At 36.7% G+C, this 17,330-nt stretch overlaps 1 protein-coding gene across 3 annotated transcripts; it reads right to left on the bottom strand.

Moving 5' to 3' along the window:
* Positions 1-3,465: 3,465 nt before the first annotated feature.
* On the bottom strand, positions 3,466-16,589 carry LOC121418431 (solute carrier family 10 member 6-like). Of its 3 annotated transcripts, none has more exons than XM_041612299.1 (4): positions 16,205-16,589; positions 6,922-8,395; positions 5,999-6,262; positions 3,466-5,282 (listed from the first exon to the last, which is right to left on the bottom strand). In XM_041612299.1, exons 2-4 carry the CDS (start codon positions 8,334-8,336, stop codon positions 5,120-5,122), a joined length of 1,842 nt encoding a protein of 613 aa, XP_041468233.1. In that variant the 5' UTR covers positions 8,337-8,395; positions 16,205-16,589; the 3' UTR covers positions 3,466-5,119. The 3 variants fall into 3 exon arrangements, with proteins under 3 accessions (XP_041468233.1, XP_041468232.1, XP_041468234.1); XM_041612298.1 differs by lacking the exon at positions 16,205-16,589 and adding an exon at positions 14,491-14,712; XM_041612300.1 differs by lacking the exon at positions 16,205-16,589 and adding an exon at positions 9,237-9,320.
* Positions 16,590-17,330: the final 741 nt, after the last annotated feature.

The raw sequence follows: 17,330 nt of genomic DNA on the forward strand, positions 1-17,330 counted from the left end.
AAAGCTTTTGAGGAGGCGCGATAGCTCAGTCGGTAGAGCGGGGGTTTCGGATTCCGGTGACCCGGGTGACTCAAGTGGTGCGCTAGTGCCCTTTGGTAAGGCATGTATCCTCATTACCAGGTCCCTCGGAGAGGACCTTAAGCCGTCGGTCCCCTGGTTGCTTGCTCACAGGCATTCGTGCTTTCTTATCAGTCAGGTAAAACCTCGGTATGACATAAAATGTCGTTAGTTTGGCTTGCTCCTGGGGAGTGTTTCATGAAAGGACTTGTCGGACGTTTTATCCGACAAGTCCCACTTTATCCGACAGTTACTATAGTAACAGTGCCTCTCATCCAATCAGAATCAAGGAAAGATGTCAGATCTGACAACTTGTCATACAAAAATGTTGATGAAACGGTTCCCAGATTGTATTGTTGACCAATCCATAATTTGATTCTCGATCGATTGATAGATTGACTGGTTTATTTACTGATTTGGCATTGACTGACTGGAAATTGATTACTAAGTGTTTATTGGTTGATATTTTTCCCATTAATTTCATCTATTGATTGATGAAGTGTTGATGTGTAATGGTTGGTGGAAAGTGGATACAGAGTGTCAACGTTTATTGATTAATCATTTTATCTATTCATTTGCCTTTTACCAAATAATGCGTTCACTAATTTATTTGTAGAGTAATTAGTAAGCGTCAGATGTTGACTTGTTTATTTGCTTCATGGGATTGTTTATTTGCTTGACCAAGGAGTAACAAATATATTGGAAATATACTTGGAAATTTCATGAGTTGCAACATCGGGGCGGCACCATTGTAATTTGATAGGACAATAGTAAAGTCTGAAATAAGGGGATATATGTATATACAAATGTATATATGTTAATCAACCTTTTCAATGCTTTCTTATTTTTTTCTCCCATGATATTTTTCACTTTACGTTTTGTATAACTAGCGCACAGATGGTTGTGGGGAAACCTCAAAGTTCCACAAACAAGAAAACAAATTAAAAAGGAGAAAAAAATCAAATAAAAATAAAAGGATGAAATGTGTTATAAATCTATCATAAATTAGATTTTCTTTTTATAAAGGCTGGCAGTTTTGGAGTTAATTTTTGGTGTTAATAGAGGACAACACCCTGAGGTGTTAAAATTACACCCTAGAGATTAACATAACACCAAAGAGTGTAAATGTAACAACCATAGGTGTTGTAATAACACCTATAGGTGTAAAACTAACACCACCAATTTAACACCGGTGTAAAATAACTTGTGTTGTTCTCTATATACACCGGTTAACATCACAGTTTTTGCTATGCATAATTAAGTTATAGAAGCAATGCAAAACCACAGGTAGCAGTTTGTTTGGTTTTTATTTACTTTGCTCTTCAGGTAAAAATCTGAAAGAATGATGTTTATCTAAAAGTCTAAAAGGCAATCAAAGATTCTCCTTGGGGGTCTTATCTCTTCATTTTATGGCAAATAATTAACCTTTTTTTCGGTTAAGTGTTTGGTTTAATCAGCTTCCATCCGCGTGGGCCTGTACTCAGAAACCTCACACTTAACCATATCGAGGATTTGACGAGATTAAAATTTGTATTTGTTCGTTGCGTGAAACGTGTGTGCTATTATTCATTGGTTAAAAGGCATTGTGACGTACCTATATAGAAATTGACATCCAGGGGAGCGTTTCATCAATATTTTCATCCGACAAGTTGTCAGATCTGACATCTTTCCATGATTTTGATTGGCTGAGAGGCACGTTTCCTATGGTAACTGTCGGATGAAATGGGACTTGTCGGATAAAACATCCGACCAGTCCTTTCATGAAACGCTCCCCAGGATTATATATTTTATGGATATCTACAACCCATACTCTCTTAAATGAACTTGGTCAAAATAACCAATGAGTTGGTGAATATGCGTCCGAAAAATATTGTCAAAATTAAACAATTTAATGGATACACTGTTAAAAAATTCTCTTTGAAAATAACCAAATTTCCTGCAAATCAAACATTCCTCCTGTAAAAATTAGGGGAGGGGGAATGGTATTTGGTGTATGAACCCATACAAATTTCCTGTAATACCCCCCCCCCCTTTTAAGGCCTGTTCTGTCGTATTGCGGAATATTTCCTGTTAGTAATTAACAGAATGATGCAGTACTCTCATTCATTCCTCAATCCCCCTGTCTCTCTTCCTTTCCATGCAGTCTCTTGATCTAATTCCTGAGTTTGTTCCGAAATTTTCGTTTATCTTGGTTGTTTTATTTTTATGATGTCTCCTGCTGGCAATAATGTTTTCTTATTATTACTACCTGATTATATCAAAAATTTTTATCAATCTACACTGTTAGAAAAAATAAAAGAAGTTCCTGCAGCAGAGTCTCGAGAACACCTGTAATCTTACCGAATTGCGTAATCTTACAGGAAATTGGTATTTGATGTATGGAATCTTACAAATTTCCTTGAATAAAACACCCTTTTCCCCTTTTTAAACAGACCTGTTCTGTTAAATTGCAGAAAAATTCTTGTTTTATGAATTTACAGAATGATTATTACGCAATTCGGTAAGATTACAGGTGTTCTCGAGACTCTGCTGCAGGAACTTCTTTTATTTTTTCTAACAGTGTATCTTACTTTAAGGAGCCCAAAGTTTACGAGCTTTCTAACATGCATATTTTAAGTTGCTTTAATGACCTTGATTGTTTATGAAATTGATTTGTTACGATTGTATTTACTTGGTTTTGTTGGAAATGAAATTTTGTATTTTTTCTGTGTAATCCTCTGTACTTTTATATTTCCTCTCTAAAATCTTCTGTTTTTTTTAAATAAAATCTACTAGAATGTCGATAAATATTGACAATTTGTATCTTCGGACACGTATCACTAACTGATTGGTCAACTTTGACCAATCTTTTTTTCAGAGTGACAATATCATCGATTGATTTTTTGGGGGAGGGAGCTTCTTATTTAATTTTTTTTTTTAATTATTTAAAATCAAATTCTCGAATTGATTTTTAATAAAGGACAAGATAACATGGATTATTTAAAGCGCAATAAAATATTTATTCGATATCTTCCAACAATATAGCACCGTTACTTTGCAAGTAATTTTAAGACCTCAATAATAACAAATTCATATAAATGTATACGATACTCCAAAAATATCAGTAGTTTCACAATCATTCACGTCGTAAATTATAGGCTTAAATTGCATTCAATTGTTCTTTTATTTCATATTGGGATAAAACCATATCAATCGAAAATTACCATCATGACCATTTCCAAATATTAATTTAGTTTTCAACAGTTAAAAATAAAAGAGAGGAAAGGGAGTAAATCACCCCCTTAAAGGGCCAGAGAGGGGTAGCATTTTAATAAATAAATAAAAATGACGTCACCCCTTGGCCCTCTTCCATTCTTGCCAAACATTGTATTATCCTCAATGTTATTTTTTTCTTCATTTGTGATTTTGTTATAGTCGTCCACTGACAAAAGTAAATATTTATATAGAAATGTACATTATATTTCTCGATATAAGTTGTGATGAAAATCATTTATATAACAGCTTAAAATACATTGATGGATACACGACGTAATGATAGCAAAATGATACTCACTTCAATGAAATACCCACCACAATTATTTTTTTTATTGTTTAAAACGAAATTATTTTGTTGCTATTCTCATATTTTATGTTAATTGGTACTCAGTTTCATTGTTGTGTATGATAAACCATTTCTTTCTGGCAATCGAAACCAATTTTTTAAGGGCTATGTTGAATAATTCATACTAAGATAGATTGCTTAATTGAAATGTCATATAGCAACAGTAATAATTCTGATTGATATATTCTATTTTTGCCGATTGGTTTTGAAAAATGAAATATTCTCCAGCACTAGTTTTCATTGGAAATTTAACACTTACCTCTAAAGTTGGCGCCAGAATGTTTTGATGGGGGGGGGGGCAAGATGACCCTAAATGGTATGTCACTTTTGTTTTAAATAGAATCAGTTGGATAGTTAGATTTTGTTTTCGTATTCTCCTTTCTTCCATTTTCTTCCTCTGTTTCTAACTTTTCCCTTTATTTTTTTTCTTTTCATTACGTGAATAATCATAAGGGAGACCCCTCATCTGTCCTAACCTCGTAGCGCCCGCCCATGCCGGCCTACATCGAATGTTTGCCTATCAAACTTGTGTTCTTAATAACCCTCAGCATTGGCGGATCCAGGTGGGGCGCATCCAGCCCATGCCCCCCCCCCCCTCTTTGAGAGCCATGAAAATATTTTTAGTGGAAAAGTTTGTGCATATACGCAAGTGAAGACTTATGGGGGCTTGTAAAATATTTCGTTACATAAAAATAAATCCCCTTCATTCCGGGTTGAAGACTCTTATTTGTTCCGCAACAAAAGAGCAGCTCCTCTGAGAAATTTCTGGATCCGCCCCCATACCCTGAGTCTAATGAAAATTTTAACGAATAGACACGTTATTTCATCATCCTCGCATGCATGTAGTAGAATTACCATCACACCGAATCGGCGAAGGGGTGTCTGTGATTCAATTCGACGGAAGAGTTCAATATTGGTTGAGCCCAAAAGATGAAGATATTTTTATCAAAGAGAATTCTTACAAAGACCAGTGTCAGCAAATTATCCGATGCCAAGATAGATAGACTTTCATAAGTAACCAAAAGGAGAATAACGATTTACATAGATGGTTCAGTACGTATGTCAAGCAAGTATAATTATTGCAATGATCTCATCAATGAATATTATTCTGATGAGTTCATCTTAATAGATTTAATGCTGATTTTAAATGTCAGTCAATTGCAGTCAACCATTTGATTCCTGGAGGCACATGACCGCTCTAGCCCTCTTAACATACTGTCCAAAAGCTTCCCTCCAAAAAACTTCCCTGGTTGACGAATCCATGACGCTAATCCCGAAGAGAAGCGATCATTTTCTACAACGTGGCGATGCGGGATTGCTTACAGCATTTCCAAGGCTTGAAAATCTGAGAAGTTATTCCCGGGAGTTATTCACATCTGATTTTCGGCATGGCAACAAGTTTCAACAACATCACTCTCAATGTTTCATATTTATAGCATCCAGAGCGGCTGATTACCATGGTTACACTATTGTTTCTTTGGCCATTTTCTGGTGCGTAATGAAGGGCTCTGCTTCCTCGTAAGAAGGGGGCACCTCGGAGTCGGGCGTGGTAGGATAATGGCCATTGGTGGTGACTTTTGTGCTCCCGTTCCTTATCGTGGGCTCGTATTCGTATTTGTCATATCTGAAATCGAATGGAAATAAAGAAAAAAAGTATCAGAATTGTTCAGACAAGTACATACACTCGTCACCACCTTGTTCACTGGTGTCATCAATGTTGTTGTCTTGGATGCGATAGTGTTACAATCCCACTGCGGTAATCCACTCCTGGTGTAGCGTACTTAGTTATACTCTCTTTATTTTTTTTTATCCTTTTGTATTTTGTAAATAACGAACCAACTGTATTTTCTCGAATGAAGATACCTATGAATCAGTTATGATCTTGCAATACGGCTTGGGTTTCATGATTATGTGGAAGATGCGTGTATAATCAGGGTCTGCGATCTGCTAATATGGCAGAGAAACTGAGCGCATCCTAAAATTCTAATTGGCTACACCCCTGGTGCCCGAAACCCGAAGCTTAGTAATCATCGTATATTTTTTAACGATTGATTGCATCGACTACAATGTACAATTAATCCTAAAAATCAAGCGTACGATCAATCGATATCCTTTGTGTAACGGGAACATGAGAAGCCAACCAATGGCAAGGAAAGTTCTGACAACTTTTCAGAAAAAAAATGAAATGCCCACATGAACCCCTTTGCAAGTTTTGTGTTTTCAAATATCAAAAGTGTAAGATTTGGCCATTCAACATTGGCACTCATCATCCGAAGTTCGAGTCCTTCAAAGATACATTTTAAAGTCCCCCCCCCCCCGTGTACCTAAACGAGAACTCACCTGTCATCCAGTTCTTTCTGAACCTCCTCCGCCTTCTGCTTCCTCTCTGCGCGTCTCCTTCTGTTGATAGGCACAGCAGCGCAGATCATGATTAAACCAATGGTGATGGATGAAATGGCTACAAAGATGGGCATTCTGGCCATGAGATCGGCTTCAGGTTGAGGGTACGAAAGCTTGATCATAGATATGGCAATCAGGTTGTTCTGCACCCCCGTCTCAACCATGATCGTCAGAGCAGACTCCATCGGGAACCGTGCTATAAACCTGAAGCACAAAAGAAGAAAAGTCTTAACAATACCTTACAGAAATTTTCAGAGCCAATCATATGAACAGATCCTTGTACTAAACTTGTTCATTCCACTCATTTTTATCGTGCATATAATTTGTTCATTTTTTGGAACATGCTACTTGCAAAGGAGCTATGTTAAATGCATATAAAAAAGTTTCGACTTTATTTATGTACATGGGTACGTAGCTCAGGGAAATCAAAACAACACATTAGTTAGTTCTGGGCTCCGTAACATAACGTTTTGCGATGGATTGCAAATATGAAAGAAGCGCACTGATTGGTCCCTGGTCAGTATTTTAAACCAAATACGCATGTAACATTGATATTGATTGGTCAGTTCATTTAGCGATTGATCGCTAATCTTTGTGTTACACAGCCCTGGACGAAACAGGGAGATAATTAAATAGATGAAAGTTTGATTTTCAGGATATAGGTACGCAGAACGTATAAAATGTGATCGTCCAGTTGTCGTTGGTCCGAAATATCAGAAAATTTAATTCTTTAGCATTTTGGAGAAGTACAATTGATTGCATCCTTGGATGGGATTGCCATTTCATACATCTTTAACAGTTTTATTGAGGAATTATATGTTGGAAGTGTGATTGTTGAGAAAAAGTGCAGAAAAAGATCTTACTTTGACACACAGAATCCAGTAATGTATCCACACGTCGGTAGAAGGAAAGCACCCATCAAGACTTGCCATTCTGAACTGAAGATGTAGAGGTTCGAATAGATACCAATAATGAGCGTTGTAGTCACCATGGTGAGTGATAGGACATTGAGAGACTTGATGGCGTAGTGGGCGACCTTGGGAAGTTTGTAATGGATAAGCATCCCGATCAGGACTGGAACGGTCAACATCATGATCTGGATCATGATGTTCGCAAAGGGGATGTTGACTCCTCCTCCTTCTCCTGACAGGAAGTGACGAGCGTAGATGAGCATGTTGATGGGGAGCATCGCGACTGCGAGACAGGTGGATGTGAACGTCATGGTGACGCTGAGGATGAGGTCGGCATCCAGGAGGAGGGTAATCATGTTGCTGACGCCTCCACCCGGACACGACCCGACTGTGACCAGACCAACGGCGGTGATACCGCTCAGCTTCAGGATCTTGGAGATGCAGAAGGCGTAAAAGGGCTGGCAGATGAACTGACAGACTGGACCGACCAGAATCTGAAATGGTTTCTTGAGCTTGTCACGGATGATGATGAAATCCATCTTGCACCCCATACCAGCTGTGGTAATTAAGATCAAGGGAAGCAAGAGGAAATCGAATATAACATCGATCAGTCGAGGAATTCTTTTTGTTTTGACTACGTAAGTCATCTTGGTATCAAAGACATCTTCATCTTCCATATCGGTAACATGGACAATGAGTTTCGAGATGCCTAGCTTGCCACCTTTCAGTGTAACCAACAAAGTTCCGTTGTGAGACGGATCATCTGGGTCAAAGACCACTTGGTCATCACTAACGATCTTAAAAGTCTTTTCGTTCTCGCTCTCAAATTCCAGAATAACAGGTCCAAGTAGGTTGGTAAAGTTAAACTCAATCGTACCGTTGTGCCCTTCATACAAATACACCACATCTGGGTAGGCATTTAAAGTGATGTTTTCTCCTGGAGACTCGTAATGATGATGATCATCATCTTCCATGTGATCCAGGATGTCGATCTTTCCCGTTTCCATTAAGTTCAAGAGAGTGGTCATTGGTGCCGGTGTCGACTTTTTCTTGTTCTTGTTCTTTTTGTTCTTGTTCTTCTTGTTTTTGTTCTTCTTGTTCTTCTTTGGTTTCTTAGTTGTGGTGGTTTGTACTTCACCGTCTAAAGGAACAAGAGGTGATGGCGATACCTCTGAGAGGTCGGTCTCTGATGGATCACTCGCCTGTCTCTTAACAAACTCTCTGATGCTTGAGATCCAAGAATTTCCAACGGGTGCAGAGAGGGGTGCATCGTCGGCGACCACGCCCTGCGAGCTGATGGTTAACATAGCGAGAAACCCAATCATCAAGACCACTGTGGTCATTGCTCCCGTCCGTTCCAAAGACATGGTGTTTGTGTCGATAGAATCAAGAGATGGATGAAGATGAAACCATTCAGCTACTTTGCCTGCAACGAGATAGTTTGAAAGCGATTATCATGATTGTTTTGCCAGTGCGTTGTGTTAAACAAAACTGAGGTAAATTAAAGTTATTCACGAAGGTAAATTTCCGATTGGTCTACACCCGGTCTGTCTGCTTTCCGTTTGACTATCATTCTACATGATCTAATACTACTTCGTGTACAACCAGTTTGTCTAATAACCATTTGGTCTAATTGTCATTTAGCCCATTCTTTATTTTTTTTTATTTTCAGTTAGGTTATACCAATTTCTTCTTATAGCCAATTGGTCTAAAATAGTCTAATTCCACTTAGGCTATAATGAATAAATGAACTGTCGTGAATCAGAGTTTCAATTGACAAAGTTTAATAAAATGATGAATATAGGAAGTGGAAATGAGACAAACTTCATACATGGGCATTATACCTGATGAGAAATAGACTAAATGGGTATTAGACCAAGTGTAGACCAGATTTATAAGTAGACCAATTGTTTAGCCGACGTCGTATTAAACACATGAGAAGTAGACCAACTGATTTTAGACCAAAAGAATATAAACACCATCACTACATCCTATACACAGTATGAACGCTGTTTAAAATGTTATACAGTTCTGTATACATGAACCTTACAGTAGTTGTTTAAAAAGATTAAACAACCATGCATAATTCATTGAAAATTGAGCTAAAGTATAAAAAATGTTTAAGTTTTACAAACTTAACAAAAAACCTGTTTAAACAACTTCTGTAAGGTTTATCTAGTTTTACATGGTAATATAAAGTCTAAACATTTTAAACAGCGTTTTTCTGTGAATGCCTATGTTGACGACAAAAGAATCAACTAACCCACCTTTATTAACTAGTGTCACGGTTTGTTTCAGTTTAGGCCTCAGTCCCTTGTAGTTGCAGCCGATACTAAACCTATTGATCAAACCAAGCACATGTCCATTCCAATCAACATTTTGACGGGTTACTGGGTCAGTTTGCAAATTCCAATTCTTTAAACCTTGTACCTTTATACTGAAAATGAATGTACGTTCTTAAAATAACCAAAGAAATACCTATGATTGTGCCTTAATCTAGATATAAATATTTGAATGTATCGCTATGAATTGTATCGAGAAATAGAATTTGCTTTGGAAGATTAGAATGTAACAGATTAAGAATAGTCCCTCATTTGGATTACATTCGTTTATCTATTATTTACGGGTAAAAGGTTAGATCAATACCACGGATAGGGATTTAGGTTCATTTTCCAAGTGAGAAAAGATATTGTTGTAGAGGAAACACGAAATTCCCCATTGACTTTAATATAATTTGATAAATTTGGAATACAGAAATATTTGTGACATCTTTCGATTAGTACAGAAGCAGTGTCGCAAAACAATCAGTCAAACTGCTTGAGGGGTCCAGATAATGGCGGATGGAGCAAAAATCAGTGTGGACCGTTTTTAATACAAAAAGTCTATCGTATGGGTAAATAGTGACATGATATTCAAAGAATGATGTAATATTTCAGCCTTTCCCTTTCATACTAGTCTTCTTTTTTTCGCATCATCAGTGATGCTTCATTCTAGTAATCGGGGACCCGTCTCACAACAAGTTGCGATTTATTTTAGTATACTGACAGGAAAAGCGTGCCTGTTTAGGACCGTTTGTAGTAACTCATGAGAAGGATACATATCTCACTACACAGATAGTACGAGTGCCGAGAGTGAGCTGAAATTTCTTTATATTCTGACCTGAAAACTTGATATTACAAGCATTTCAGGTAACAATGATTAAGATTGGTATCTAAAAGAAGAATAGATGCGAGCGCGAAGCGCGAGCTGAATATTTTGATCTGAAAAAATGACAGTTTAATGGACGTTTTTGATAAAGAACAGGATATAATTATATCCAAGAAAAGATGATTGCAAATCGAAGCAGGAGTTCTTTTGAGGCTTAGAACTGAAAACGGGACATTTACATTCACCTATTTAATCATGAAAAGTATGGGTTTTTGCTACAGAAATGATGCGAGCGCGAAGCGCGAGCTGAAAATTTTTATATTCCAATCTGAAAAGCGGACATTTTGAGCACGATTTTAAATAAAGAACGAGTTGTGTATCTCATTCTCGCTTGCTGAACATTACAATCTTGTTTTTTATGCATTTCCGGAATTATTGGGGGGGGGGGGGCAAAATGATATGTTTGCCCCCCCCCAATATTTTTATTGGTGCGGCGATCGCCCCCTGCCCCCAGGATCGACGCCTCTGTCTGTTATGCATGTTTGTTTCAAAATGTTTTCTAGATATGATGCAGGTCATACATCCATCGTTCAATTGAAGACTCAGTGTGATTTTTTTGGTTTACTAAGGAGATTGTGCAAATTTCCTGTATAAAAAAATATGGTATTGATGGATTTCCATACAGTTGAGATTGATTAGATCAATCGTAACTCTTAATGAGCCAAATATTTTGAGAGGGCCAGACATGGAGGATGGAGCAAATTTTAGTAAATGGGATAAAGCGAGACATGGGATCTAAAAAAACTGATCTTTTTATTACAACTCTATTTTGATAGATTCTGACATAATATTCAGAAAGTAATAAAATATTTCACTCTATCCCTTTCCTTTCCCTTTTTTCTCATGTTTTTTTTTTTTTTAATCTTTGCTTGAAGTTTTTTTGGGGGCATGGCCCATAGCCCCCCCCCATCTATACGCCAGTGGGTTGATTCATTATTTAGGAAATGTAAACTACTTAGTACTTGGTGTATTGATTTTCACCTAATTATCGATCAGTTCAAATATTTCCGGGGCCATTTTCTGATATCGACGCACGACATTATGCAAGACTGGCAACATTTTTCTTGGTTTCTAAATGAGATTCCCCCAAATTTCCTGTCTCAAAATAAAAAGGGATTGCAATTCCTATGACCCTAATTACACTCTGATGGATTAGAATGTTGCTGTGATTACCAAATGATTATCATATGTTTATGATCTAGCTAAAGACAAATGGCAAAATATTGCGAATACTTGAATCATAAATATTTTTAGTAATATTTTTTATTTTTGTAACACGAGTTTCAGCTGAATTCCAGTTTCAAGTTGTATTTGCCTAATTTACTGTAAATAGGGTATTAATTTTGAATACATATCTATTTATTTTTCACTTTGTGACTCACTAAATTACACTCTAATGACAGGGATTCGAAATAAATCCAGCTTGACTGTAATTAGGAAACACTCAAATTTGGGCTTTAGTTTTAATCCTAAAGTTTATCTTGACCTCAAGGGATGTGAATTTGAATCCTTTCAGATTAAAATATGAATCTTTAGGAGTAAAACTAAGTCCCTAATTCGAGTTGTACCCGGGGCCGCTCAAACAGGGATGCGGGGGTACTTTAGCCCCCCCCCCCCTTTTTTCGAAAACCGTGTACAAAAACGTAAAAAAATGACCTTTTCTGATCGTGATTTTTGCATGGTATGCCCCCACATTTAAGATCGTTCCGCAGCCCGCGGTCCCTATCTACAAGTCCACCCTCCTTCATAACATAGGAAGTAAAGTTTGTTGTTTGAACTCCTTTGGGAAAAAAACAAAACCTAGAATCTAGAATTGTTTGAGATACCATGCCACTATGTCAATATTTATGACATCAGATTGACCCGACTAATGTTTTTCTTTGAAATTACGCAATTAGTTCTTTTACATTTAATTACATTATCTATGACACTAAAATGCGGTGAACATTTAAAGAACAGTACAAATGTATTTGAACACTTTATGACCTTTCTTTAGTGTTCTGATAAGACGAACATAAACTGTTTTAATGGGTAGGCAAATGTATATGTTGTTGATGTGTCAGATTTTAGAAAAGGGAAGAACAGGGGGATGTGGAAGAGAAGAGGGGAAAAAATGAACACTACTACTACTACTACTACTACTACTACTACTACTACTACTACTACTACTACTACTACTACTACTACTACTACTACTAGTACTACTACTACTACTACTACTACTACTAGTACTTCTACTACTACTACTACTACTACTACTTCTACTACTACTACTACTACTACTACTACTTCTACTACTACTACTACTACTACTACTACTACTACTACTACTACTACTACTACTACTAGTAGTACTAGTACTACTTCTACTACTACTACTACTAGTACTAGTAATACTTCTACTACTACTACTACTACTACTACTACTGCTACTACTACTACTACTACTGCTGCTACTACTACTACTACTACTACTACTACTACTATACTACTACTACTACTACTACTACTACTAATAATAATAATAATGACAATGATAATAATAATGACAATAATGATAATAAGATGGTGGTGATGATCTGATATTTCATTCTATCTTTTGTTCTATTTTATTCTTTATTTTGTGTCATCTTATATATATATATAGAAAGGCGATCATTAACTGATTTATTGGTGCATCGATTCCTTTTGTGACTGAAGCCCGGGACTTAAGTAGAAAAAAATATCTGGAATTTCATTCTGTGACCCGGCCAACGCCATGGGCATGGTGGGGTTGAAATGACTGAGATGGGACGGGACAATGTTTATTCACAAGAAGTGATCATTTTACCCACTGTACATTCCCTAAATTTACATGTAGATCTATATTATTCTGGAGCCAGAGAAAAGTCTAAATTCGACTTAATCAATCCCGGTGATTCCTTCATTAGTGTTAGAAAAGATTTTTGAAATCACTTCTAGTTTATAAAGAAATGTACCGGTGATATAATTATAATTAGTTTTACATCTAATTTCAATAAAGGTGAATGAAAATAAAAACAATTCATTGCCTCTACTATATTTGTTATATTAACTTTATTTTTCATATAAAAGAGAAATTAAGGTATAAAGGTGTCCAGTGTCTGTATCTTGTTTACTTTTCAGAATGAAAAAAATTGGGAAGTAAACTTTGCAATGCGTGTTAACATAATGTCCCCAAAGATTGCTACCACGACTTGTCTCAAATCAATGAGGAGGGGTCTCCACAACGAAGGGGGAGGGGCGGGGCGGTATATCCCGGGTGCACTCGATGATCAATATTCATGAATTCCCGCACGAAACATTCCTCTTCCGCTTTCCACTTTAAAGTTATTTATAATTTCATCAATGCTTTTCACCTCACACATATTACATAGTTTTATGATTGATTAGAATTGATCAATTCAGCATGTAATTTTCTCTTTACACCATTTCGATGAGCAAAACTTCATAAAGATAAAAATCAAGGACTGCTTTAGCTTCCTTGTGTTTAAATTCTCCCATTTTCTCTAAAATAACTAAACTTTTCTACTTGAATTAAACTGCATTCAGCAATGGGGGAGTAAGTGTGTTTGCTCATCATGAGGTTAAATCCAAGCAATTATAGAGGTCTACCTATACTGCATATGCACAGTAAGAAAAACAAAATAATACAATCAATTCAACATTGAGCACCTTTCAGGTGGAATTTTGCACCATAATGAGCCTTTTGCATCTTTTAGGGCGCAGATAGGTACATTTTGTATCCTCTTTAGAACGCCGGAAAACATGAATACGCTGTACACCCAGAACTTACGAGGTTAATTGATTGCAACTTTGAGGATTCAAAAAGGTATTTCAGGGTGCAAACAAAAAGTCTTGTGGAAATAGTGCATTTTTACACCATATTCATATCAGATGCAAGTTTGCATCCAAAATGTATGTTAGTGTCGCATTTGGGGTGCAAACTTCATTTGTGTGTGTGTGTGTGTGTGATATAGGCTGATATACAAGTTGTTAATGAATTATCTGACTATACAGACTATTCACAAAACCCGAACCATCGAAATAATGGGAAAAAAGACACCTAGCTTTTTTTAAGAATTGAATTAAGTATTTTTTTCAGTAAAGTTATAATGATAATGATAGTTTACAAAATTGTAACATTGATAGGGCCCATGCTTCTTTCAAGAGGATGTACTTGTAATATACTGAAAGAATTATAGCCCTATTGTATATCGGTATACATGCTCAATAAAAATTGAACTGCGTACATAATAATACCTTAAACAAAAATAATGAAGAAACATAACTTACCCACAGTATGGAAGACTGTGCTGCAATTCTACCAGTCAAAATGAGGAAGTAGTATATAGGCCTTTATGGATTAAGTTAAATACAGACTCCAGACAAGAAAGGGTTCTAAAGATCTCCAAGAACCACCTAGGCTAGGACCACCTGTAGATCCGCTTCAGGTGATACAGAGTGTCGGAGTGGCTAAATATTACTTAGACAAGACTTCATAATCATCCCACTCGACTCAAAGTTTAAAACCCATTCCCATATCGCAAGGGAAGATAAGGATTACTTCGGAGTATTATGCTCTAGTCTCACCAACGAAACCAACTCCAATTCGATCGATCGCAAACCGTTGGAGATAACGCAACTAAGCTTTGATCGGTTCGGATTCGGTTTCGCGGTGTGACTGAATCGTTGCAGATACACAAGTAGGGTAATCTGAAATATTGGCAATGCCTTACTCCTTTTTTGATTGGTGGACGCCTGCGAGGTCTTTTTGATAAGGTGCAGGAGAAAAGTCAAAATGTAAATATACGCGTAAGATCTGGAATTATCTTCAACAATTATTGAGAATGTGATTCACGTGGATGGAACAATTTTGGCTTCTATTTATTTATCGAGATAAAATAGTTGTTGTGATGGTGTATTACACATCTTGTGACGAAATATTTACTACATAAAGAAAATATATGTTGTGTAATCATCAAAGAAAAATTCTAAGAATGAAAGATTCCGCTATTGTCAATATATACTGTACATTTATGTTTTTCCATGACGTCAGTGTTTCCTCAGTCAAATTACACTGGTATAGTGATTATGGAGTTACCAGACACCGACGCGTCGGTGTCTCGTAACTCCATAATCACTATATGAAAAAGAGACGTCGCGACGTCTCTTTTTCATTATTTCTCCTTTTATATTTTCCTTCTCTTTAACCAAGGGGGTGGATGGGTATACGCCGCTCCCCAAGTACTGTGTCCTTTCCGATGCAAACAAAGTTTCAAGTTTCAAAATTTATTGATCAAAATCCACACATACTGGATCATTCTCAATTTTGCAAACAAACACTTATATTGACAATTACAGTGAGGCAAAAAGTTACAAATCAAATATAGAAATATATAAATAAATATAAATACGAAATACATACATATATATATATAAATAGATAATAACAACATGACAATGGACTTTTTCATCCCCCCTCCCTGAGGCGTCGAACGGGGGAGGGGGCTAAGATCGAGAGGAAATTGTTCCAATGAAAAGATTCTGGGGGAAAGCACATCGATCCTCCCCCAGTGATTTTTTAAATACTTGAAAAAAAATCATTATATGGCCTATGCAATTGTCCTGTTTGCCATAATTAACAACACACTGGGGTGCACACACCTACAGCTTTCACTTATTTATTTACACCAATTTCTTTCTGAATTGAATTGTTATTTCTACAACATGTGCAATGTTGTAAGTTATGTTATAGAACACACGCATCCATACAGGAGACATATAATAATGACATTCAAGATGGTATCATAGTTATATGGATTCGTAGCAGATCTGTAGTAATATTTATATCTTAAACTTGTTCTTGTCAATCATTATTTTGTCATCAATATGTCAACATCTCGTGAGACAAGGCCTACCATATACGATCAAGGGAAAATTTATCACCACAAAATTAAACTAATTTTGATTCAAATGCCAATTGAAAATCGGCCCAAAAGATTTTTACCTCCAGATTTTCCACTGAACACTTCAGTCTTCTTCAGGGATATGACCAGTGTGATCACCGCCGGATTGGGTCAGGAACTCTTGAAAATTTGCATTTGCCCCAGCCACGATCATTCAGCGAAGGTTGGTGCGCCCTTATGAAGAAGGCTTCTCTCAAACCATCTGTCCTTTCCGTCTAAGATCTTCAGTCTTATCTTTGGGAGCTACAAGGAACTGCTTCCAAGTTCTAGAAGGTTTGAAGCATTCTAAATCCATTTTTACGAAAGTTCCGTTTTAGTTCTTCAGATAGCCCCTTGATGTATGACGACTAATCCTTTTCGTAGTAGATGACGTTATTGTTAGCCTTTGGGTTGCGAACTCGATAGCATATCTGGGAACACTGCTGGATATCCACATTTCGATAGTATACCTCATCTCTCACATGATAAGTCATGAAAGACCTCTTACATAACGCTCTATTGCATGAATTTGATAGTTGGTACATGACTCTATAATTGACAAGAAGATTAAAGTCCTGGAAGAAACTATTGAAAAGCAGGAATTAGAGATTATGGACTTGCAGATCAATAAAGCTTAAAAAAAGAGGAAATAGAAAAGAGAGCAGTAAATGAGCAGATGAACAAGATGAAAAGTATCAGTCAGAACATCAGTGCATAAGGGCAATATTCTTCGGGTTTGGGATGTCTTGAGAGAAAAGGTAAAATAACAGACAATATAGTGATGAAGATTGTCAAGGATACCCTCAAGGTCGACCTCAAGCTTGAAGACATTAAAATAAACCACCAAATTGGTCCACCAGAGCAAGCTTCATTCAGACATTATGTCAGAAGCCGGAACAGCACTGGAATTCAGGTCCTATCAAAAACGTCAAGAAGTGGCAGCAAATGCAAATAAAAGAAAATTGAAACGACAGGAGTGAGTGATAGTTGAAGATCTGACAAGAACAAATAAAAAAGACTCCTGACTTCCACGAAAAGCCACCCCGGCATACTGTCTGTAGCAATGGTGGTAGAATAATCGGTCTGATACTAAAAGGAAGTGGACATGAGAAAGAGTCAAAAGAAATAAAGAGGGTCTGAGAAAACTATGAAAACATACTGGTTGAATGAGTAATTACTTATAATGAA

Source organism: Lytechinus variegatus, chromosome 7 (assembly GCF_018143015.1).
Source record: "Lytechinus variegatus isolate NC3 chromosome 7, Lvar_3.0, whole genome shotgun sequence".
NCBI lineage: Eukaryota > Metazoa > Echinodermata > Echinoidea > Temnopleuroida > Toxopneustidae > Lytechinus > Lytechinus variegatus.